At 39.1% G+C, this 25967-nt stretch overlaps 1 protein-coding gene across 1 annotated transcript; it reads left to right on the top strand.

Annotated features, from left to right (window-relative positions):
• Positions 1 to 25967, top strand: tm9sf4 (transmembrane 9 superfamily protein member 4). Its single transcript, XM_022202840.2, has 18 exons — positions 1 to 61; positions 5783 to 5893; positions 8066 to 8165; positions 8271 to 8427; positions 8651 to 8789; positions 9404 to 9536; positions 11427 to 11548; positions 12531 to 12642; positions 14087 to 14157; positions 16282 to 16414; positions 17371 to 17452; positions 17957 to 18032; positions 18193 to 18276; positions 19421 to 19596; positions 19695 to 19758; positions 21058 to 21177; positions 21857 to 21946; positions 22209 to 25967. The coding sequence occupies exons 1-18, from the start codon at positions 44 to 46 to the stop codon at positions 22356 to 22358; spliced, it is 1938 nt and encodes a 645-aa protein (XP_022058532.1). The 5' UTR covers positions 1 to 43; the 3' UTR covers positions 22359 to 25967.

Genomic DNA, 25967 nt, shown 5'->3' with positions numbered 1-25967 from the left:
CAGCGGGTTACTTCCGCAACGTCACTAATGACACGTATTCAAAATGGCGGCCGCGGCTATGGTGAGTGGAAAAGCGAACTCTTTTTCTTCAAACTGCTCTATGCTCCTTCTCTCTTCTCCGGTTTAGTCAGACACCGACTTGTAAATGTGACAGAGTATAGCTCTACCTTCAGCCGATAAACTACATTTTAACGTTATCCGGGGACGCTGTGGCTAGAGTTCGCCACTGTTTGAATGTTGACGATGTTGCTAGCTGAGTTAGCATGCTAATGTTACCTAGCTTGACTGTCAGGGAGCTGTGGCTCGTAAAACTGATTTGTAACATTTGTCCGTTGTATAAAACTGTATTTGCGGAGTGTAAAGATACACGCACTTGTTTATTAGACTGTCATTTGTTGTACGATCGGGATAAATCAGCCCGGTGAACTTTAGCGTAGCGTTAGCTGTTAACATCTCTGTCAGGCAGCGTTGGTTTGAGGCTGTTACCGGTGTGGTTAATAGTGCTAATAGGTGTTAATATGACAGCATAAGATCAGCTTCTAAATACAAATATTACGTGAATTGATATATTCATCATGATTAAACTGTGTGGGTACCAGCTCATACCATATATGCAGGTTCAATTAGTAGCCATGCTTGCTAACTTCCCTCGTTTCCATTTCAAATTTCGCAATGCCTGTGAAAGTGATGGGCTTAATTTGCAGTATTAAATAAGAAAATCAGAAATGTGCTTTTTGACTTGCAGCAGCAGCAAGTCATTTAGGTTTGATACCTAAATGAAACCACGTGCTTGAAAAGTATTCTCCCATGTTCAGTTGGTATGAAGTAAAAGTACCATTGGCAGCAACTGCAGCTTGACTATTTGTGATAAACAGGTCTTTATTAAGTTTTCACATCTGGACACTAGTGTTATGGTCCCCAGTCATCTTTGAAAAACCGCCAAAGCTCACATGGTCTGTGAGAGAAACGTAAATGTGATTATTCATGTTGAACAGTTAATCCACATATTATTGATATGTGACCTGTAGTTTCATATCGAAGTTCCAGGAGCTGTATTTTTTCAGTGAAGGCAAAATGTAACAGCATCTCATTCTAAATGCAGCACTGTGGTGCTATAAAGCCTAGAAATCATCTTCTCCAGACATAAGAGCATGATTGTTTTGTTCAGACTGTAGCAAAAGTCACATTTTCATTTATATTTTTCTCCAATGGAAAAGAAATGCAAAAATTAGCATTCCCACTAATATTATAATGTACAATGTGCTGTGAATCAGACCAAAGACAGAAGCCCCACAGTGCCTCTATAAAGTGCTGCACCTGAAGACTTTAAACCAGAAAAATGGAGTAAAAAAAAAAAAAAATACAGAAAAACGCCTGAACAGGTAGATTCATTGAATCCCTGCAGATGAACCTGTTCAAAGTCTGACATGTTCATTAAATCAGGAGAAAGTTTTATCCTAAAGGTCTGACTTTTTCTTAAAATTTCAACCACATTTCTTGTTTTCATCCATTAAATTATAATAAATTAATGTTTGAATTCACAGCACCAGCACAAAAACAGTCCTTGAAAATCAGTATATCAAGTCAAGGTCCTGCCTTACTGCACTTTTCCAGAACTTTCAGCCACATTTCAGCAGATGTGTATTACCAGGGCATGTATCACACAAATAAAAGCAAGGCTCTGACATGGAATTTTTCAAAAAACTGTATAGATTTTCTGTTCCTTTTAGGAGAATATGATGCAGTTTGATGCAGACCAAGGAAACAATACCTGTCATATCATGTAAATAACTGTTTTACATAATATATGCATCCATTTAAATACATCTGTCTTGTAACAACTGTCAAAATAAACACAATGTGTTTTTTTTTGTTGTTTTGTTTGTATATCTGTTAGTATCATGTCAGAAAAGACAAGTAGGAGAGGACTGTCCAACAAGTTTGACATGCAGTTCCTCCTGTTATCTTCAAATGTCCTCGGCCACTTCAGCATGTGGACATGAAATACGATTTTAGCTTGCTGTATGTCCAGATGTGTCTGTCGCCACCCTTGTTGAGAGTGAGTGAAAGGGCTTAGAAACATTATATAAATCCAATCTTTTTACATTTTTTTTGATTGGATTTAAGTTTCGCCCTCCAGAGGGGTGTACTACAACTCAAGATCAATAGGTTACCATGATGGTATATTGAGCCTAAAGTCAGTGTGTCAACTATGCTGCACAGCTGGCATGTTCCAGAGTGGATTCTGTTCAAAGTAAGAGATTTAAATCCGCTAGAAGCAGTATCACCCTTTGAGCAGTTCTTTTCCTGATAGTGTTCTTTAAGCAGTAGAGATTGCAAACCTGTTGACCTGTACTTTAGTAATGCCACTGAACAAGGCGGCACAGTTACATTCAACAAGCTTTGTATGTTGCGTTGCCTTGGGAACCCACATACATTCAGTTGGTGTTGCGGAAAATGCATAAATATGTTGGACTTGATATGCTGCCAGCTGTATTTCACACTGCTGGTACTGCAGCTAATGGAACACAGATCATAAAATTAGTATCTTTGTATTTATCAATTATTAACTATACTTTCACTTTGATGAAGCCTTAAACTGAATTGATATCTGCATCTCCTTAACTGTGTGTCAGAATTAAATGTGCTTGTTAAGTATCATGTTTGACTGAATTAAGTGTAAAGTTTCGGAGCTCTAATATGCACCTGTCATGTTAAAAATAAGCGGCTACATTTAGAGTACACTGAATCATTGGAAAATAAATGTATGAACTTACATGATTAACAAGTTTTCAGCAACATTCCTTACATGCTGTTTATCATAATGCCGATTATTGTGGCATTTTTCTGATCATTGTTATCAGTGTTTTTATTTTCTGATTATTGATAAATGAAATATGCTACTTCAAGCCTCAAACCAGGAAGTTAGCTTCTGTCACTGTGGCTAAAGCTATGCTAACGGCCAACGGCTAAGTTAGAAGGCAACAACAGATTAACCTAAAACAGAGTCTGGATAACAGTAATTAATAAAGCTTTACGATCTGGACATAAGTGGGCAATAAAAGTGATAGAACAGTGAAAGATTAAGAAAATGGAGACAAACAGCAGACGTAACTGCATGAGACAAACTGATAAATCTCAGCTGATCCCACACAAACAGAGGAGAGCATCCTTAATTTAATGTATTGTAAGTCGACTTCAAATATCTGTCCTCTGGCTCTCCTGATTACCAGTAATCATCAGCATCACCCCCAGAAAACCCATTTTGGTCGGCCCCTACCTCATAGCTCTCTGTTATAACAAACTATTCGTTTTAACAGACTTAGGCGGCATACTGTTGGTTCACATGAAACATCGAACGTGCCCTTTTCTCTAAGCACACACACAGTCTGATGAGGAGAATCTGGCTGACAAAGAAAATTAATAACCACCTTTTTGATACCAGTTGTTTCTTTGGGGGTTTAGGTCTCGTCAAGCCAGTACACGCTAAGAAAGCTCATCTACGTCAGACTGACTTTGTTGTACATCCCTTAGGACAGCAGCATTTTTCTTGTCAGTCTCCTCAGGTGCTCTCACTTTATGATATGGATTCTTGTTTTGCTTGAAAAACAAATCTCCCCTCTCGTATTGGATCATGTATCGATTACAGCCAGTTTCTGAGAAGGTTTGGAGAGGAGGGCTCTTGTTTCATACTAGTTTAGATGTCATGTGAGGTTTAAAGGTTCACAGGTTCAAATCACCTGCACAGTGTTTCATCTCAGCTTTGGAGTCTCGTAGTTCCCTTCCACAGGCTCTGACGTCTATGACAGAGAACCTTCCAGGCGTATTTGCAGCTGTGTCATAGCTTTTTGAATTAAAAATGCATGTACAATACGATGAAGAACATACAGTGTTTTGTAAACATTCATCCCTCCCTCATTCAACAGTTTTAACATCTTGGCTTTGTTTGTAATGCTGCTTTGGCACAATGATGTATTTGTTGGGTTTATGTGACCCTGCTGCATTACTGCACTAATACTCTAATTTGAATTTGTCCGTTTTGCCAACCAAAGTAGATTTAAATATGTATGAGCTTTGAATATGTTTCTGGTCAGTTGTGAAGAGTCATGCTTTGTTGCCATATTTTTTGGGGTGAATTTTGCTTTGACAAAATTTAAAAAAGCAGCAGAGCTCAGGTGAAGCGTAAAGCGGTTACAGACATCTGTATGTGTTTACATCATGAAATGGAACTGCTAAACCACGTGTCACTAGATGTGATGCCACGTCTGAAAAACGCACTCATGGTGGACGGTCTCTAGTGGGCCACAATATTGTCACATAACAGTGCTTGAGCTTCAGCGGGCCACTATATGGTCATATGACCGTGCTTTCAGCTTGACGGTCCGGCAGACATGTCGGGAAAACACAAGCGCTCGGCCACAAACTGCCTTTAATTTCGAAAACAGTTAAGCGCAAACTATTTCTAAAAACATTTGAGGTGAGAAATCAGCTGTGCAGCAGCTGAATCTGTCCTTGTTTTAATTCACCGACAGCTAGTTTAGAGGTTTGAGGAAAATTTCACGATGCGTGGGATCTCTGCACACCACATTGACTGTGCATAAAGTAGAAGTCAAGTCTACTTTATGCAAATGAGCTGTGGCGGCTCAGGGTAAACACACCAGATCGCAGCTTGAAATGCACCATATGTTGCATGCTGCTCCAGTTGCGGTGCTTTTCCGCTGTGTTTATCCGCCGCAACAGCCAGACTAAGCTGAAAGCGCTGTCACGTGACCATGTAGCGGCCCGCTGAAGCTCAAGTGCTGTCATGTGACAACGTTGTGGCCCGCTAGTGACCGCCACCATGAGTGCGATTTTCATATGCGGCGCGTTTACATGTGGGAAAAACAGATCTAGTACCTTCGGGAAGGAATTTCATATTTGTTTTTGTTTTTTGTTCAAAGTTTTGTTTGTCTGCTGCCGTTGCACTCACTGCACTACTTGCAAACGTTGCACTGATGTTTACAGGACTTTAATTGCTGCATTTTTATACTTACAAGTACATTGCAGTACATTTGTAATCATAGTATATTTTACACTTGATTGTGCATTTTGTACTTTAGTGCTTTTTTCTTATTTATTACTCCGCCAAGGAACGCGGCAGAGTTATGTGACCAAAGGCGTTAGTTTGTCTGTCTGTTAGCAACACTACTCAAAATCGGACGAACAGATTTGGATGAAATCTTGAGGCCGGGAATGACAAGTGCTTAGATTGTGGCAGTGATGTGGCTTATAGTCTGGATCCACGTAGAAGTCAGCTGCACATACTGACACTCACACAGATTTGTTAAAGATTTCCGCATCATTGTGAGATAGCAGCATGGCGTCACTGTAACTACATGATTGTGATCCTACTACGAATCCACCTCTGTGGACTTATCGCCACTTATCCGTTGGAAATGATACAACAGCTGAGCAGCCTTGGCAGAGTACTGCACTCTCTGAGTGCTTTTCTAGTTTATATTGAGTGGTGGTCACCTTCCTTTTTCTGCTTGCTCTTGCTACAGTTACAGCAACACTATCTCTTAGAGATCAACAAAATATTTGTTTTCTATTCTGTTCTTTTTTCCTATTGTTGAAGAGATTAAATGCACACTCTGCTGTTGGTGCTCAGCATATGTCATCCTCTCTGGTATAAAAGAGGTTTAGACCACACTGTATTGTTGCGTACAGTCATTTTAATTTGTCAAATCTGACAGATGTTATGTCGTACTGTGTGGTGTAACGTCAGTGTTGTGGGTTGCAGGAGACGTGGTGGGCCTTGCTGCTGTTGTCCTCGCTGCCTGTGGTCCGAACCTTCTATGTTCCCGGAGTCGCTCCCCGGGACTTCCGTGATGGAGAGACGGTAGATATTAAGGTAAAACTGAAATTCATTTTATTGTTTATAAGCTCTGTGAGATGACAGTTTAGAATTTACCAGCATTTTTCCTACATACTTCTATGTTTGATCCCAAGAGGGACCTTTTTGTGGGGAGTTTCCTGTACCTCCCATTACTGTGTCGAGTATTCTGTTAAAGCACCCATCTCAGGTTACTTTAGCACCAAAACAATGATATGTTGTTAAGTAAAGAGGAATAAACATGCAGTCATACAGTCTGACAGATGAATGGAGTCGACCTGTGTGGGGAAATCTGATTTTAGCGACGTTTCATTCACTTTTTACTGAAAAAACAATAACCTACGGAGCACAAGATGTTGACATTAAAGTCTTTGGACTTTGTGTTTTTGTTTAGGGAAAATACTCCATGGGACGTTTCGTAATTATCCATGTTGCTCCAGTGAGCAGTGGATGTATTTAACAGTAGTTAGGCTTCAGAGTTCATCCTAAAGTCCATTATCACCAAATCCTGTAGTTGCTATGTTTGGATTTTTATAGCATTTATCAAATCATTTCTGTTACCAGTGGAATCTAATTAAATTTATCTTCTGTCATTTGCAGTAATTAAATTAGACGGTACTGTTTTTGATCACTTGTTGTTAGTCTAGAAACCGCAAATACTGTAGTGTTAAGGGGTAGCTACTAAATTTTAAATATTGAAATTAACCGAGTGTGCTGAATTATTTCAACAAACTGTCACTACGATTTGAACCTGAGCAAAGCTGCAAAATGTTTGTCTGAAATGTTGCTTGTTTATTGACATTATTTGTTCACATGTGAAAATCAGCTGCTTGTACTGGCATTCACAGCTGATTTTTCTGCAAGCCCACATATGAATACAACAATGCAGTTTTTGATTTACTTCTGGAAGATTGAGTTCAAACTGCTGACGGTGTAGCAGAGATCCCCGTGTAGTCAATGTGTTACAATCAGCTAAAAAGAATCTCCATCATGTTAAACCACAAAAGCACAGAGCACATGCTGTTGTAGACTGATGTGTCTATCTTTTCACAAAAAAACTGACAAAATGTGCTTGTTCCACAAGAACGCATTACCAGACTGAAGTTTCTCTGGAGACGGTTAACATTCACATTTTTCGAGCTGATGTCATTGGTTTGTCTTTTTAACTGAAAAAAGAAATGGTCAGAACTTGTAATAAACGAGAAGCAGCCAGCAGGTCTGTTTAAAGATCAGTCTTTGCTAATAGAAAATAACAAGAAGAGATTAAATGTTCAGTAAAAGAGTAATTTTCTTTGGACGTTAATGAATCTGGGTGGAAGTGGATCCAAAATGAAACTGGCCTTGAAGTTTGTCCACTTTTCTTTGCCACCAAAACACCAGCCTAAGCTCACCAAACACGCCACGGCTGGTTTGATCCTGGTTTACTGAGAAACACCTCAGACCTACACAAATCTGTTCACACATAATGAAACCTGGTTGTGTCATGCCCAAAACAATTGACAGGCTTGAGTTAAATACGAGTCTTTTGGGTGTTTTTTCATCTCAGTGACTTTATTTAGTTGTTCGTTTGTACCTTTACCTGTAAAAATATATAATCAGTGCATGGATTTAGTAATATTTGCACTTTCTGAATTCATCTGTTATCACCAAATCCTGTGGTTGCTATGGTTGGAGTTGATAGCTTTATCAAATCCTTTCAGTTGTCTGTGGAATCCTGTCAAACTTTACTTTCTTCATTTGCCGGTAATTAAAATGAGAAATAACTAAAAGTTTTATTTAGGTCTGTGATTACAACAGTGTTTAGTGGTAGCTTCACTGAATCGATGTTGAATGCATTTTTAACTATATGTTAACTGTATTTGTCAATATTGACATGAATTCATTTATTTTGACAAATTGTTACTACAACCTGGAAAAGAGCTGAGTTTACTGATGCCATTTGTTCAGACACGAGGCCGATTTTTGACTCTACATGTAAATGTAATTTGTTGAATTGTAGAAATTGTAGAATTGTGTTCCAGTTGTCCAGCAGGAAAGATTGTTTGCTCATTTGCAAACATAAATTATTCGTGTTCCTGTTTAGTAAGTCACAGTAGAAGTACAGCTTCCCGTGTTGCTCATACAGGTTGTGTGAGTGTAAATTTGCATATTACTGTTTCAGGAAATCATGTACGTGCGTTTGATTTTCAGGCAGTGAAGCTGACCAGCTCCCGCACCCAGCTTCCTTATGAATACTACTCTCTGCCTTTCTGTAAGCCGGAATCTGTTTTCTACAAGGGAGAGAATCTGGGTAAGTGTACTGCTTTGAGTTTCTCTAAATGTATCGCTTAATTTGTCTCACATTTCGCTATTTAAAATATGTGGAAATTCTGGATTTGTGTGATTGTTTTTGCAGGAGAGGTCTTGCGTGGCGACCGTATCGTGAACACGCTCTACAATGTCGAGATGAACAAGAACAAGAAGTGTGAGATGGTTTGCAGCAAGAAAAAGCTCAGCGTAGAAGAGAGCAAGCTGATCGCTGAGCGGATCCAGGAGGAGTATTATGTTCACCTGTGAGCATCCTTTCTCCTTGTTGATAGCAAGAGGAATCCTTTGAAATGCTATTAACACCATGTATATTTTTAATTTCTCAGACAAAACTGATTTCTAAAAGTAAATTGAGCTATTATACTTTTTTTCTCCTGTGGTTTTCAACCCGTTTCTATAACATTTAGGGTTATTTATCCTAAATATGCCATTAAAACTAACTGAGCACCTTCCTGTTTGTCATTTCAGCATCGCAGATAACCTTCCAGTTGCCACCAGGTTAGAGTTTTACCCCAACAGAGAAGTCGGAGGGGAGGAAGAGCAGAAGAAGGAAAAAGACGTCCAGTTTGAGCATGGTTACAGAATGGGCTTTGTTGATAACAACAAGGTAAATATGATGTATTATCTCCCCCAGTATCTCCTGATATGTTGTCTAGAGATGAAGAGTAAACAGAACACTTTGGTTACAGATTCCTGTTTTCAGCGTTATCCGTCTGTTTACGCTTCTTTAAAGAGAAGCTACTAGTGGTGGGACGCGATTTTAAAAAAATTATTTCCAATCAACTCAAGGTTTTGTAATGAATTAATCACAATTAATCCCATTTTTGATAAATAGCAGTATTTGACACATTAAGCAAAAATTTTCAATTCAAAAAACTTTGGTTGGCTGTTGAATCGATGAGTAGACGTATACGTGAACTTAAACAACAAAAATTTTTATTGGTCTGCCAAGGAACAGCGGAGTTATGTGACGATCGGCGTACATTTGTCTGTGAATCTTTCTGTCCGTGTGAAACATTACTCCATTACCATTTTAGGTTGTAGAATAACTGTTTTATAAATCAGAAACTGTAGGTTAAATCATCTTCCGTCTCTGCATGACAGTCTAGTCCAGAATCATGTTCATCCGCTGTTACTGTCAGTGGTTTTAATGTTGTTGTTGATCGGTGTATGTATAAGTAAAAAATATTAATTTGTTGTCTTTTCGTTCTTCCGTTACAGTTTTATCTGCACAACCACCTGTCCTTCATCCTGTACTTCCACAGGGAGAAGCTGGAGAAGCTGGAGGAGGGGGAGATTCACGACTACAGAGTTGTGCGATTTGAGGTCATACCCCAAAGTGTCAAAGTAGAAGGTTGGTGTCAACGCCTTCTTTATGAACAGCTTGAGTTTGTGTCAAGTGTTCTCCCACTTTCAATGATAATCAGTTTTTCATTGATGAACTGAGAATTAATGTGCGGTTTCCCCACTTGAAAAAAGATGGTTTTATCTACCCAATGTACCACTCATTGACAAAACAGTTGCTTTTATTTTCTTTCCTTCTTTTATTTTGCTGTTAGACGTTTTAGTTCAGCAAGTGGCAGCAAACTAACAGGTTTACAAGATGGCAACTTTACAAGTCAATAAGGTGAAAAACCTTTAAACAGAAACACAGAGCAGCAATTTTCACATTATTTCAACTCCTAGCAAATAGTAACAAACATTTCCTTATATGCAGCAATTTCACCTCATTGACAAATGCTATTTTACTCAATTTATGTTGGCCAATTGAAGTAAACACATTATGGCATGACTAATTAATTTGAGCCCAATCATGTACCACATGGATTTTCCTGCATTTTAACCCCTTGACGCCTGAATTTATTTACAGTTAAGTTAAAAAAAAATGTGTGTTTTTGCTTTCCAGCTGATGCTAAAATAATGCAATGCAACAAAATACAATGACTTTATTAATCCCCCAAGGGAAATTCAGTTGTCTGGTCTCATCTGTTTACTTTTGAACTAAACAGTCTGATTGCTGATGGCAAGAAAGATTTAGGAGCCGTCCACCGATGTTTTGTTGTTCACTGAGGCAGATGTGAGGTGGATGGTCCATGTTTGTCAGAATGCTTTGCATCTTTCTAAGTGCCTGTCTCTCCACCTCATCCTCCAATGTGTTCAACTTCATTCCAACCAACAAAATAAGTGGCGATTGTTAATGTATCTGTTACACATAGAACAGATATATAATAATAATACCAGATGTATAATAGGTCCCACTCCAACTGGTCCTACCAGAAACCAGTGCTTACTGAAGATTCTGAGGTACAAACTGAATATGTACAAACCAGCATTGGAGGAATGGATACGCTGTCTCTGCTGCCGTCTGAATGAAAGTGGTATGATGCAAATTCGCGACAATAGGCGTCAAGGGGTTTAAAAAAGAGCTATTTTAACATATTTACCCTTAAAATTTTTATATGACTTTTCAGCATATTTACACTTCTTAACTTAGATTTTTTTAAATGATCTATTTAAAGTGCATGAAGTGATTTAAAGTGCAATCTTTTCCAAACCCAATAAATAAATAAAGTGCTAACAAAGCATGTACAATAAGCTTCTATAAACCATTTTAAATTGTCCACCATTCACCTTGATTACAAATCAGAATGAATTAACTGGTATTTTAACCATAGCTAGAAAGCTCTAATTAGCACCATCATCTGCCTGCAACCTTATTTACAAATGACCGATTGCAAAACAGACATGAAAAAGTTAACGGCAAACCGCTCATGAATGACGCTGCTCTCTGTGCTAACACAGCTGTAGCAGCTTAAATAGTCTCTCAGCTCGTTCAGAGTTCTACATCTTAGCGGCTGCTGCCCCGCTCTTGTAGATGAATCTGTCCTCCACAGTTGGCCGCAGATCTTAACGCGTTTTTAAACAGAAGCTGACGACGACTCTTTTTTAGCGTAGTTTCACACGCTTTACCAGTTCCTCCTCAGGTGCTGTGTGCGTCCCTCTTTATGCCCCAGGTAGCAACCCTGCAGCCGCAGATTGGTTCTTCTCCGCTGACTGCCACACCTGTGTGTGAATGCTTACTCCTCTTCTTTCTTTAAGATTACAGCTTCTTCTACAAACTTCCAGTTTGACTTGACAGGTTACGTCAAGTTTCACACCTGTTGTGACTGTTTAAGTAGAAAAGAGTAAAGTAAAAGTGATCACTTGCCTCTTGTCAGACTTGTTTTGTTCTGTTCATGTTCAGATCTGAAGGCCGTGGAGCAGGACAAGACTTGCACTTTGCCTGAGGCCAGCGGTTCTGCCCCCCAGGAGATTGACCCGACCAAAGAGAATGAAGTCCTTTTCACCTACTCGGTCCACTGGGAGGTCAGTGACATGAAACGTCTTGTAATCTCTGCATAGACCAGTCTGTAACCTGAATAATCCACCCGGATTTAAACAGGAAAATGAGACGATAAATAATGTTTTCCTTATGCGAGTGCCGCAAATTTAAAACAAAAGAAAATGTTTGTCCAAATACTTTCAGTTTGTGCAATGTCCGGTTTATTAACCCTCTGATGCTCCTGTCACCCTTTCCTTCACTGTGGGCTCATTTTTCACTGCTATAAAAAGTCCTGCACCTCTATGGAAACAGAACAACCATGACTAGAAGTAGAGAGAACTTACAAATGTCTTCTCTGTAGTGTGACACAATTATAATGTCATTATTCATAGAAACAAGGACAAATACAAGCTGCATGTCCAAAATTAAATTGGAAAAAGCCACCATCAACATATTCCCAAAAATGCTGGCCCTACATGCCAGAAATATGTACTTGTGTACATTTTGTGTTTCCGTACTCGTCTCCTATCTGTTCTGTGTAAACACTGCCTGCAGTTCAGTTGAAGAATTTTTGTCAGATAACTCTCAGTCGCATCTACGTCAATCATGTCTTCCTGGTTGTGCTGAATAATGCAGAATTCTGTAGTTTTTTGCCAAATCTGGTTAAAGCAAATGATGCATTCAGAATTTTTTTTTAAATATAAAATGTTCAGAAAAAATGACTTTGATTAAAAGAATAAATTTAAGCTCAAATTTTGATCCTTTTCCCCCAACAGAACCAGAATTTACAGATTATTCTGGCTTTCAGAGGGTTGAAAATGCCATGATTCTTTCCGTTTTTACTATCTCTGATGAATGTATAATTTTATGTTTTTAAAAAAAAATCACACATTTAGAGGCTTTCTGACAGGCAACGAGATCAGATGAAAAAATGTATGTACATTTCAAGCTGTTTGAGTTTTTGTGTGATGTGTGGTTAAACAAATACAGAGAAAGGAGATCTGAGAATTGTTTTTTTCTGTGCAGGAGAGTGAGGTGAAGTGGGCGTCTCGCTGGGACACATATCTGACCATGAGTGACGTCCAGATTCACTGGTTCTCCATCGTCAACTCTGTGGTGGTCGTCTTCTTCCTGTCTGGTATGTCCTCCACAGCTCCTCTGTCATCTCCTGAACGTCAACTAGGCTTTAATACCCGCCATGAGAAGGATTATGACAGTATTTATAAAAGAATTTCAAAGGGAATCTACAGCACTGTGCATCAATTACCAGTTACGTTTCCTAGAGGAACAGTCTTATTGGATTTATTCCTTTTGACCTGTATTATGTCAATTGATTCATTTTAGTTTATTGTCATTCCAGGATATTTAAAAAATAACAGAATTGTTACCCAGGTCCAGCAGCATAAGGACAAAGTTACATTTTCCAGTACGACAGACCGATGATAAATAAGTAACCTGAAAGTCTGTAACAAGTTTCAAGGTTCAAAGTTAATTGTCTTAGGCACACTAAGGAAACATGTTTCCCTGTACTGTGAAATTCTTTCTTTGCTAACCACAACCAATGCCAAACAATAAAAATCTAGGTAAAAAATTGATTAACCCTTTAAGCTGCATTCAATTCCAGCCATTTTCAGTACAAAAAATCGCTAATATTCTATTTGTAAATAAAAATATGACGAGAGATACAGGGAATATTGGACGCGCATCGCGAGGTGCATTTCCTTGAAAACGACCTATTCGTGGATTATATACCGACTTCAGGACATGTTTTGGACAAAATATGTTACTGGCTTGTTTCGTCTGGATGTCCAAGGTTGGATTATGGCCGTTTTTTGTGGAATATTTTCATCTGTGTGTAATAATGAACCCGCAAATGTGAGTCGCGCTGTGTGCGTTGAAGCCGTGTACAGAGAACGGATGGATGGATATTCGTTGTTTGTCGGACAAATGTGTTTTTCTCACCCGCTGTGGTAATCACATCTGAAAGTGGTTTATACCGGCGGATTCATGAGAATCTAAGCTTTCCATCGGCGTATAGTGTTTCTATCATCGAATTTGCAGCGTCGGTCAATTAAGCGAAATACTTTAGCGCATCTCAAAGTGTACCGCGGGCGGGACACTGAAGCGCACTGAAGCGCAAAGGGTTAAAAGATAAATAGGAATAAAGTACAATTAAACTACATTAAAAAAAATAGGACAAAAATTTTAAAAATAAAATGGTGAAAGTTAAAACCCTGAGTCAGACATGCTCTAAAATGCACAAGGGTAGCTATTAATAAATAATCAGGCTGAGTTTATACCACTTGTACCACGGCCTGAACCATGCTGTATGTATCCATCAATGTGCAGCATTAACATGCCCTGAAAGTGTCAGTGTGCTCAAATGAAAAATAAATGAAACACAGGATTAATCTCATTATTTATTTACCACAGCTTGTATATCCTAAATTGCAGCCTTTGTGATTTTTGCTAATTGCATCGTTTCAAATTGCAATCCTCAGTCCATTAACTCTTCAGCTCTAATGTGGAATCGTATTATCTGAGTGACACCTTTCTCATTGTCTGCCTTTATTGTCTTGCAGGTATTCTGAGTATGATCATCATCAGGACCTTGAGGAAGGACATCGCAAACTACAACAGAGAGGATGACATAGTAAGAAAATACACACCGGAAAAACTAAAGAGTTTCCGTTAATGTCTGAGAGAACTTGATTAGATCAGAATTCACTGATTTTACTGCTGCTGAAATTGGTTTTGGGAGCGCTCTCAATAAAAATATCGATCTCAGGTCACTTTAACACCAAAAACAACGTTATATTGTTAAGTAAAGAGGGATCAACATGCAGTCACACAGTCTGGAAGATGAATGGACTCGACCAGTGTGGTGAAATCTGATTTCAGAGAGCTTTCATTCACTTTTTACTGAAAAAAAAGAACATACATAGCCCAAGATGTTGACATCAAACTCTTTTGACTTTGTGACTGATCAGGGAAAACACTCGTCTGTTTACTAATTATCCACATTGCTCCAGAGTTCTAGTGATCAGTGCATGAATTAGTAATACTTAGGCTTCTGAATTCATCCTGGAATCTATTGTCACCAAATCCTGTGCTTGTCTGTGTTTGGATTTTTGTCAAATTATTTCAATAACCTCTGGAATCTAATTAGATTTATCTTCTGTCATTTGCAGTAATTAAAGTTAGACATCACTACAATTTAAGAATTTGTTTACTCCGCCAAGGAAGGGAGTAATGTGACGATCGGCGTTGTTTTGTCTGTTAGTCTGTCTGTTCGCAACATTACTCAAAAACAGATTTGGATGAAATTTTCAGGGAAGGTCAGAAATGAAACAAGGACCAAGTGATTAGATTTTGGCAGTGATGCGACTTATAGTCTGGATCCATGGATTTGATAAAGATTTCTGTATTATTGGGAAATAGCTGCAGGCTTCACTGTAACCATGACAACAAGTGAACACTACATCAGCTGCCTGCTGATTATCACACGAGTGCAATCCTACTCCAAATCCACCACTGCCTTATCGGGACTTTTGTCGGAAATGATCCAAGGAACAGCTGATTAAATTGTGGACGTGTTTCTGAGTCTCATCAATTCCTGCCACCCGCTACATATTTAGGTCACGTGATTCATTATCCTTACATAACGTACACATGCATAACACGCCTGTGCTCAGCGCAAGGTCATTTTGTTTGTGGGTACATCTGTGTAAATCTGTGTTGCTGTGATTTCTGATCAGAATTATCTAATAAACAAATGCTGCATCTCTAAAAAAAACAAGGCTGCATTTCTGACACCATACGAGGGGTGATTGATAAGTTCTGAGCCTGACCAAGAAAAGACACTTTGTTAATGAAAACCTTTTGTTCTCTGAGAGAGCAACATGTCAGAAGAGCTTGAGTTCAATTTTGAACTCAATGCGTGTATTCATGCATGTATGATACCCAAGTAAAGTAGAGTGAGGTAGGTCATTCAAGCAAAATGGACCTAATTGGTGACTGTGCTGTGATCCGTTACCTGTCCTGAAATGGGCAATATTATGCTTCCCTGGTACGCCAACAGAGGGAGAAAATTAAAGAAAAGCGCTGGAATGCTCAGACGTGGTGTCCTGTTCCACCAGGACAATGCTCCGGTTCACAAGTCAGTTGTCGCCATGGCTGCCATTCACAAATGTGGCTTTGAACTGGTGCAGCATCCACCTTATTCCCCAGATTTGGCTCCGTCTGACTTTCATCTTTTCCCAAACATGAAACGGCTCCTTGCTGGGACCCACTACGCCACAAACGATGACGTCATAGCTGCGGTAAACGACTTCCTACAGGAGCAGGATAAGACCTTCGATGAGAACGGGATCAAGGCACTACAGAGATGCTGGAAGAAATGTGTGGACTGGCAAGGGGATTATGTTGAGAAATAAAGCATTGTTTAAATTTACTTTTACTTTTTTCTTGGTCAGACTCAAAACTTATCAATCACCCCTCGTATAGGGGAATAAACAGTCTTGACAGAGCACTGTGCTCTCTGAGTGCTTTTCTAGTTTGTTTTTGATCATTGTTATTAATCTAGAAAGTGGAAATACAAGAGCCTTAAGTGAAAGCTTTTACATTATAAATGCCAACATTAATTAAGCCTCCTGAATTAATTTAAGAAAACTATAACTACACTTTGAAACTGAGCTGAAATACAAGAGATTGGGGTTTGTGATGATCACGATATGTCACCCACCTGATGTTTTCTTTTTTTGTTGTCTCTAAACAGGAAGACACCATGGAGGAGTCGGGATGGAAGAACGTCCACGGCGACGTCTTCAGACCTCCTCAGTATCCCATGATCCTCAGCTCCTTGCTGGGCTCAGGGATCCAGCTCTTCTGCATGGTCCTCATCGTCATCTGTGAGTTTTGTTTTCTCCTGTTCCTCTTATTGTCCATTTAATGGAGCACAAAGCAGCAAAGAGAAGATGCCTAAACGTACAAAAACAGTGTGAAATGTGAAGCAACTAGATGTCATTTGTGTGAAATGGTATAAATGTCTAAATGGTGGCATGCATATAAATGTATTTAACTGCCAAAATTGAAGTGATACAGAGGCTGTATGTACTATTTGTCTTATTTCATGAGCTGTGTCTCATTCATTTTCAAGAGCTAATGTCCAGGAAACTGTAGCGTAGTAAAAAAAAAACACTAAAATTTGTGGTATTTCACATTTTTCTTGATGTCTCAGTCAAGACTAATATTCAGCTACATATCTTTTCGTCAGTTCTCCGTACGTCCTCCACATGGTTCTCATCCTATCATTTATTCATTTTATTGAGTGATGTTATATTAAATGGTGAATATGAAGCAGCAAAGATTAGACGCTTAAATACACAAAAACAATGAAATGTCCTGTCTGTAAAATAGCACCAGCACGAAATGGTAGCATGCATATAAATACATTAACTGCGGCTTATACCAAAAACAAGGTAATACAGATGTGACATGTACTAGTTACCTTATTTCATGAGCTGTGTGACATTCATTTTCATGAGCTCATGTTCAGAAAAACACTACAATTTGAGATATTTTTCATTTTTATGGGCTGCTACTGTAGCTTCATTGATTTCAGGGAGCTTACCAGGCAACCAAAAGAGACTCAAAGATACATAGTTCCAGCTTATAACCTACATAAAACCACAGAGTCCCTGTTGTTATGCTGGTCAAACAAACAAGAGCTAACAAGTTCATTACAAACCACTTTACAGGGACAAGCCTGGGCTTAACTGTCTTTATGCTAAGCTAAGCTAATCACCTGTTGGTTCTGGCTGAGTGGTATTATTGTTTATCATCTATCTCTGGTGTGCTTTCACAGTTGTCGCCATGTTGGGGATGTTATCTCCATCAAGTAGAGGAGCCTTGATGACCACTTCCTGCTTTCTCTTCATGTTCATGGGGTAAGAGACGGACCGATTGTACCACTAACACATGAGACATAAATCACCTCTCCATGCTTTGTTCACGGATTAATTATGAATCAGCCAAGACTCGAACATGTTTGCGCTGATGGTGGAAACGTGCAGAGCTAAATTATTAATGAAGAATGTTACAAACAAAAGCAAAACAGTGAGATTGTAAATACTTGTTTGCCCTTTTTAGACACAATTTGACCAATTTTAAGACTCCAGATTTAGTTGTAAAAGATGGAGCGTTATCTAAGATGGAACAGTGTCTTATCCATAAAGCCAGATTACTAATGTATTATTACCACTCATTATCCTTTATGGTTCGGTATTATGCTTTTTGTTTGACAGCAGATAAAGCTCTACAGGTTGAAACAGTCATTTCTAAATACGCGACCTCAAGCTGTGCCCTATTTCTGTATTTTTTTATGTCAGGAATTCAGAGGTAGCTTATCTTTAAATAGTGCATTTGTTTCCTTGCGGTTGTTTCTCCTCCAGTGTGTTTGGAGGCTACTTTGCCGGCAGACTGTACCGCACACTGAAGGGTCATCGGTGGAAGAAAGGAGCATTTTGTGTGAGTCTATCGCCTATAAAAGATCCTTTTCTTGTTTTTAACGCCGCATATGTTTATTTGGAGTTTTGCAGTCCAGGCTTCTCATTTTCTACATCTGAATGAATGAGTGTAGGCAGGAAAAAAGGAGGCTGAAGCTGTTTTTGTTTTGCTTCCCCTGCAGACAGCGACTTTGTACCCTGCAGTGGTTTTTGGCATCTGCTTCGTCCTCAACTGTTTCATCTGGGGAGAACACTCCTCTGGGGCGGTGAGCACCACGACACAGATACACAAAGGAGGAAGGAGGAGTAGGCAGCATTACTTTGTTGTAGAAGTGGCATTAATGTGCGAGCTGTCGCAGTTGTACTTGTATTACCACATTTAACCCTCCTGTTGTCCTGCGAGTCAAAATTGACCCATTTTAAAATTGGAAAATGTGGATAAAAAATATATTTTCACAGTGAAACTTCTGATGACATTTTCAACATTTTTGGGAATTCTTTGAACTTTTTTTGGTGGGAAAAAAATGTTAAAAATGTTTAAGAACATTCACAAAAAAAATTGTGAATTTTTTAAAAAATTTTTGTGAATGTTCTTAAAGAAAATATTAGAAGTTTTATTGATATATATGTAATCACTTTAGATATTTTTGGGATTTTTTTTGAGGATTCATACTCATTTTTTGAAAATGTTCACATGAATTTTTCTTGCCACATTTGGGGATGTTTTTCAAATTAAACTTTTAAGGAATTATTGGAATTTTCTTGCTGAAGGTTTTTGCGAATTTTCAGAAATTTGGGGGATTTTATTGCTGAATTTTTAGATTTTTTTCAGACAAGGAAACAATATTTTTTGGTGCCCGTAAATGAGGACAACAGGAGGGTTCAAGGAAAGACTCCCCAACTTCATTCACTTTTAACATGTTGAAGTGAGTCTTCACTACACTGGTGTCCTGTTAGTCAAAGAATGGAGTTCAAAGTCTGACTCCTGGTCCACAAAGCACTGAATGGTCTTGGACCAAAATTACATCCTGGACCTATTATCTCCATATGAAGCATCCAGAGCCCTCAGGTTATCAGGGACAAGCTTACTGTGTGTTCCAAGAACCAGTGCAGCAGCATTCCGCTATTATCTTCCTCACTGGTGGAACAAACTTCCTGAACACCTGAGATCTGCTCAAACTGTTGGATCTTTTAAATCAGGCCTGAAAACCAGATTGTTTACTGCAGCTTTCTCCTAGATGCTCAGTCCGTTTTCTTGACTTTTAATGCACTTTTATTGCTTAATTATGTTTTATTCTTTGATTTTATTGTATGGTCTTAATGTCTACCTTTAAGTCATCTTTATAATTCATTTTAAAGTTCTGTGCTGAATGCATTTCTTCCTCCTGATTCTCTTGTGTCTGACTTCAGGTTCCCTTCACCACCATGTTAGCCCTCCTGTGCATGTGGTTCGGTATCTCCATGCCGCTCGTCTACCTGGGCTACTACTTCGGCTTCCGCAAACAGCCGTATGACAACCCGGTGCGCACCAACCAGATCCCCCGGCAGGTCCCAGAGCAGCGCTGGTACATGAACAAGTTTGTGGGGTGAGCGTTGGACCAAACATTTGCTCTCATCCGAATCAGAATAGCTGTGTGACAGAAACTCTAAATTTCCTGATAATGTGATGATTTCTTTCCACTAGAATCCTGATGGCCGGGATCCTGCCGTTTGGTGCCATGTTCATCGAGCTCTTCTTCATCTTCAGTGTGAGTACAGATGCACCGTTCTCCATCAGATCACCTCCTCTCTTAGTTAGCGGTCGACTGATTAAAACAGCGGATAAAATGGACTTTAAGGTCGATTCTGGCCCTCACAGTTCTGATGAACTAAACTTGTTAGCCCTCCTCTTCGTGTTTTCCCATTCTCCAGCAGTGGGACTTAAATTTTCAAAGCTCAGTATATTTAATTAGCAACATAGGCGGTATTTACTGTCTAATTTCATTTATTGCAACATTTTAGTCACAATAGTTGGGAATTGTAAACCTTAAAAAGCCTTCTAAATGAGCATAGTGCCCAGACAGCCTCTGCTGGAATCATACGACATTATTCATATTTGAGTGAGTCCTAGTAAAAATCCACTCCATCTTGTACTTTTTATTCTTCTTACATGTTCATTTTAACCTGCTGCTGTCTAAGATGATCTCCATCGTGCACTTCTTTATCCGTCTTACCTGTTAAATTTTAACCTGCTGCTATTTTTAGACATCTGCTAAATCATTTTAGTTGGTGAATGGTGTTTTTTCATTTTAGTATGCATGCAGATAATTAGGAAGATGGCGTTAAAGGATTTTTAATCTTGGATTTGTTATTTTGAAAGCAGATGTAACATTTAAGGGTGTTCATGTTCACCATTTTTGATATTTCAGCGGTTATTTACTTAGTTTTTTGATTACTTGTGGACATTTTTTAAAATTTGGACTAATCAGAGTGCAGGGTTTTCTTCAGAAAACGGAGACAGACAATATTTTTCTTTTTAAATGAATAATACATTAGCGTTAAATTAATATTACATTTATTTTTTACTTTTTTACGCAAGTTTACAATTTTTAATTCTCTTTCAAACTAAGACATTCTGCCTCCTGCTCTTAAAGTGCATCTTCAACGTGCAGTAAAGCTTAGTTTCGGTTTAGTTTTGTGATTTGGACATTAAGTTGATGCAGGTAAATCCACTGCAAACAAATCGTAGATTTACTTCAGCAAATGCAGACGATACCTGTGTTGCATAAATGTTCATTTCAATTCAGCTATTTGGTGTCTCATTAAATTGCTGCATTTTATCAGATTCTATCAAAACAAAGTAATGTTAGCATTAGTTAACAGCCGTTTACTTTCCTGTTGTTTTAAAAACCTCTACTACTACTTCTTTCAGTACTCTGCAGCTGTTTGTGTATTTTCTCAGATGTGAGTAATGTGAAAAGTTCCAGTTGAATCTACCGATGTGTGTCTTCAGTGTTTACAGCCCCACTAACAGCAGCTTCAATGTGTGTGTGTGTCGCCACCTACAGGCCATCTGGGAGAATCAGTTTTATTACCTCTTTGGCTTCCTGTTCCTGGTCTTCATCATCCTGGTGGTGTCCTGCTCTCAGATCAGCATCGTAATGGTTTATTTCCAGCTTTGTGCAGAGGTACGAGTGAATAACCAGAGATAGTGAAGACTTTAATGTACCGTTCTCTTTGGCTGCATGGAAAGTGTGTTTTTGTGTTGTTTATTTATGTGATTCATTTCAGACGTCCACAGTATCATAAAGACAATAAATAGGAAATAAATTACACAAAATAGAAAAAAAGCGTCTTATTTAACCCTTCCAGTTTGCATCAAACATTCTACTTTTATATCTCTTTAGAAAATCCAAGAACACATTTATTGTTACACATAATTCTATTTGTCAAGCAATCTTTTTTGGTTTTCTTTTTTAAATTGTTTATCCGGATATCTGGAGCCCAGAAACTGCTATTCGGGCCAGCCCTAAGGTTTATAGAAAGTCAAATTTGAAATACTTCCAATAACCCTGCGAACTGCAAACAGTTTCTGGGCGTCTTTTTACTCACTGTGGGCTCATTTTTCACCACAATGTAAAGTCCTGCAGCTTTATGGAAACAGAACAACCTTGGCTAGAAATAGAGAGAACTCAGACATGTCTTCTGTGCTGTACGACAAACTTAAAATGTCATAAATCACAAGATGCAGCCTCTGAATTCGGACACGACTACAGTTTGTGTTTGTGACTTAATCCAACAGTGAAACTCTGCTGCTCTAATGTGAAACTCTGATGTGTTGTTGTGTTTCTGTCTTGTCACCATCAGGACTACCGGTGGTGGTGGAGAACCTTCCTGGTGTCAGGAGGCTCAGCGTTCTACGTTCTTGTTTACGCCATCTTCTACTTTGTCAACAAGGTAAAAAACAGTTTCACCCACAATTCCTCCTGGATTCTACTGCAGAAGAAAGCACATGATTTATTTGTTTTTTGTTGTATGTAAGCTGCTGAAAACTTGAATTTCCCTCAGGATTAATAAAATATCTATCTGTCTGTTATTCCGGACACATTTTTGTCCCTAGTGTACTCAGTTATAAATGGACTTCTCTTCTTCCAGTTACTGTAGAAATAAAGACTAACTTGCTGCTTGTGTTTCCTCTTTCCTCCTGTTGTGTTTCTAGCTGGACATCGTGGAGTTCATCCCCTCCCTCCTGTACTTCGGTTACACCACGCTGATGGTTTTGTCTTTCTGGCTGCTAACGGGAACAATCGGTTTCTACGCCGCCTACATGTTCATCAGGAAAATCTACGCCGCGGTAAAGATCGACTGAGTCGTCGCTGTTTTTCTCGTCGTTTGGGTTTTTTTGATTTTTTTTTTCACGATCAGTTTTTTTTAAATATATATTTTTTATGCACTGACTCGTGTGCAGAGGGATCGAGAGGTGTGTGTTTTACTGCGTGACCCACTGAAACGGTGAAACCGGCCGTTTCTCTCACACTCTCTCCCCCCTAAACCTCCCCCTCCTCACCCCCTTTTTTTTTTTATTTTGCTTCTTTGCCCTTTCCGGGACAGAGACCCAGAGGCAGCCTTCCTCTGCCAGGACCGGTTACGTCTTCTGTCGTCTCACCTTGCACACAAACGCAGCGGGCCAAAGCTTGTCAAACGATGGTTTCTGCACATTTATGTTTTTTTCCATTTGTGTTTTGAATCTAACTTATCCAGGTTTTTTTTATGTTATTTTTTTCGTCATCGCAGGATTTATCTGTGACTTAATTTCTTTCAATCATCTGCTGGGAGGCAATTTTTCCTCTGAATTTCCTCACATAAATTTACTCTCTCTCCACTGTCTTGTTTTCAGATGTGACTTTTCGTTTCAGAGACTTTCAAAGATCAGGGAAGGATCAGGGGGTCTAACTGTGGTGTTTGTTGTGTTGAACTGATATGGATGGAAATTTTTGCTGGGATGTTCTGCATTGTAACACAAGAAAGGATAAATTAAATGTTCTATTATTTTTTACTTCAGTTTCCATGTCTTGGTGTAACCGCGATGACCACAACTATAATCAAAATATTAGCTTCTCCTTCCAGAACAGTGGGTCTCTTATTCATGTCAGATCATCGCTCCATTTGCTCTAAATGACAGAGAACAGCTGTAAATGGTACTAAACTTGAACCCGACGCCCCATGGCAGTGGATGGAGCATCGGGCTCATGGAGGAGGAGGAACCGTTTGTATCTGAGAGTCTACGACACAACTGTTTTTCCACTCATTAACCACACCGTCAGTGTAGCCTTAGCAGAGCCAGAGCCTGCTGAACTATGCAGTAATGGAAAGAAAGTGCAAATTGCAGAGGTTATTTCTTAATGCCTCGTTTCTTTTTAGTTTGAACCTGATGTATGATATGTTTTTGGGTGTAATTTGTTTTTTGAAAGCCAGCTGAGATCACCTTTGTGTTGCTGCCGGTGGTGGCAGACGTCATGTGACAGCGTTTGGGATGCAGAGCGTTGAAATGTAATCCACAGTGTTCTTATTAGATCTGTACAGTCTGTGTTGTGTAGCCTGATACCCATATTTGTGCATCACAGCTCATGTTTCCCTCCTTTTCAAATTGTATTCATTTTTTCAGCTATAAACTTAGAATACATTTAGAACTTGGTGGAACCTGAAAGAAAAAAAAATGCTCAACAAGCAACTAAAGTTAAGGGCCTCCCATAGACGACTGCTGTATTTAACTGTAGCAGAATAATATATATGAATCTAGTTAAACCACAGGTAGAACATTAAGGAACTAGTCTGACATTTTGGGTGATTCACTGATTTGCTTTCTTGGAAAAAGGTTTAATGAGAAGATTGATTCCACTCACTTACACCGGTTAAATATGAACCTGGTTAGCTTAGCTTAGCATAGACTAAAATCATGGAGGCAGATAAGCCAGCCCTGTCTGAAGGAAACTAAACGATGATAAAGATGTAACGTGTTGCCATCAGATGCAGTTTTCCTGTTCAGGCAGAGCCAAGTTGGTTGGCTTCTCCTATTTATAGCCTTCGTGATAAGCTAAGCTAGCTGGCTTCTAGCAGTAGCTTCTTTCTTTAGGTACAGAAATGAGAGTCTTTGTGCTAAGCTAACCAGCTGCTAGCTTTTTATTTAATGTACTGACATAGGAGCCTTTATACTGAGCTAAATGAGGCATTTGCTAGCTGTAACTTCTTAACATACAGACAGGAGCATTGTTGTGCTAAGTTAAGCTAGCCATAAGTCTTTTTGCTATGCTAAGCAGCTGCTAGAATTAGGTTTTTTTATTTCATGCGCAGACATGGCAGCCTTTATGCTAAGCTAAATTAACCAGCTGCTAGACATTAATTTCACTTAGTGTATAGATGTGTTTTGGTGCTATGCTAAGCAGCTTTTTACTTACCAAACAAACATGAGCATCTTTGTCCTAAGCTGCTAGAATTTGATTTTTATTTATTGTACTAACATGGGAGCCTTTATGCGGAACTATGCTAGCCAGCAACTAGCTGCAGCCTCTTACTTAGCGTACAGATGTGTGTTTTCCTACTAAGCTTAGCTTGCTGACTGTCAGCAACAGCTTTTAATTTGTTTTGACATGGGGGCCTTTAAGCTAAGCTAAGTTAGGCATTTGCTAGCTGTAGCTTCTTAATTAATGTACAGACATGAAAGTCTTGGTGCTAAACTAATCAGCTGCTTGAATTAGCTTTTTATTTATTGTCCAGAGTTGGAAGCCTTTATGCTAAGCTAAATTAGCTAGTTGCTTACAGTAACTTCTTACTTAACTTACAGACACGACTGGTGTCAGTCTTCTCATCTAAAGCTCAGCAGGAAAGCACAGAAGTGTCCCAGAATGTCCAAATAATCCATCTAAGACAACATGGTCAGATCAGCATCGATCTCATTGTATTCTATATCTCATGTACAGGTCAGTTCTCATTCTCTGCTGCCTTGAGACAGTTAAAACCTGCAGCATACCAGGCTGGCAGACTGTATATGACATCATAAAATATATTGGCAGTATACTGTATTTAATGGTGGATGTTACAGGCCAACATCTTATTCGTTTTCCATCAAGCATCACAAGTTCCTAAACAAATAAAAATCTGTAGTTTTATAGTGAAAGCAAAGCGAACCCACACAGCATGCAGGACACGACTCCCTGTGCCCTTCATGAGCGTATTTATTACAGTTGTGTCACTCTGGGCTGACTTTAGGGGATGACTGAAGTGTGTCACGTCATGCTCTTCTTAGCGGCAGACATTTTTGCACAGAAGTCCAGGTGATGTTTCAGTGCAAGGCTATACAGAGGAGGGACAGGTGCCTAGATCAGCCCTGATTGTCCAGGGCCAGAACAGCCACATTCCTTCATTATTCCGACACTTGTTAAGCTATGAATGAGCTGATTGAAGAAAGTGAGATGAAGCCCAGATATTTTAAGTTCTCCCCGCCACTTTCTGCGGGAAATGACTGCTTGGTAAAGCCCCTGAGGTCGCCCTAAGTGAAAAGAGCGAGCCGTTACCGTTTGATATGTTTCCATCCTCTACCTTCTGTATTATGTCGAAGAGTTTCACAGCTCTGACTCTTGGCTGCTTTCTTATGTAAAGACAGACGCTCCTCTCGTGCCAGGGGAGATTTTTTACAGACAGACTTTTAAGAGGCCCGAGTCATGCGTGCGTATGTATGATAGAGGGTTTTACAATGTAAATTTTAAAAAAAAAGAAAACTGCTTTGTATTTGTTGCGTTTCGCTGTTTGTGGCGCTCTCTGTAATGATTCCTGTCATCGTTTTAGCCAAAAGCATGATGCTCATGATGACTTTCAAAAGGAACCTAATTTCTGTTACTTTTCTCTTTGTTTCTTTTACAGAATGTCTAATTACAAACTGTATAATGGCAAAACAATAAAGTGATGACAAGTTGAATATGAA

This window comes from Acanthochromis polyacanthus, chromosome 6, assembly GCF_021347895.1.
Source record: "Acanthochromis polyacanthus isolate Apoly-LR-REF ecotype Palm Island chromosome 6, KAUST_Apoly_ChrSc, whole genome shotgun sequence".
Lineage (NCBI taxonomy): Eukaryota > Metazoa > Chordata > Actinopteri > Pomacentridae > Acanthochromis > Acanthochromis polyacanthus.
This window is presented reverse-complemented; position numbering and strand designations above follow the sequence as displayed.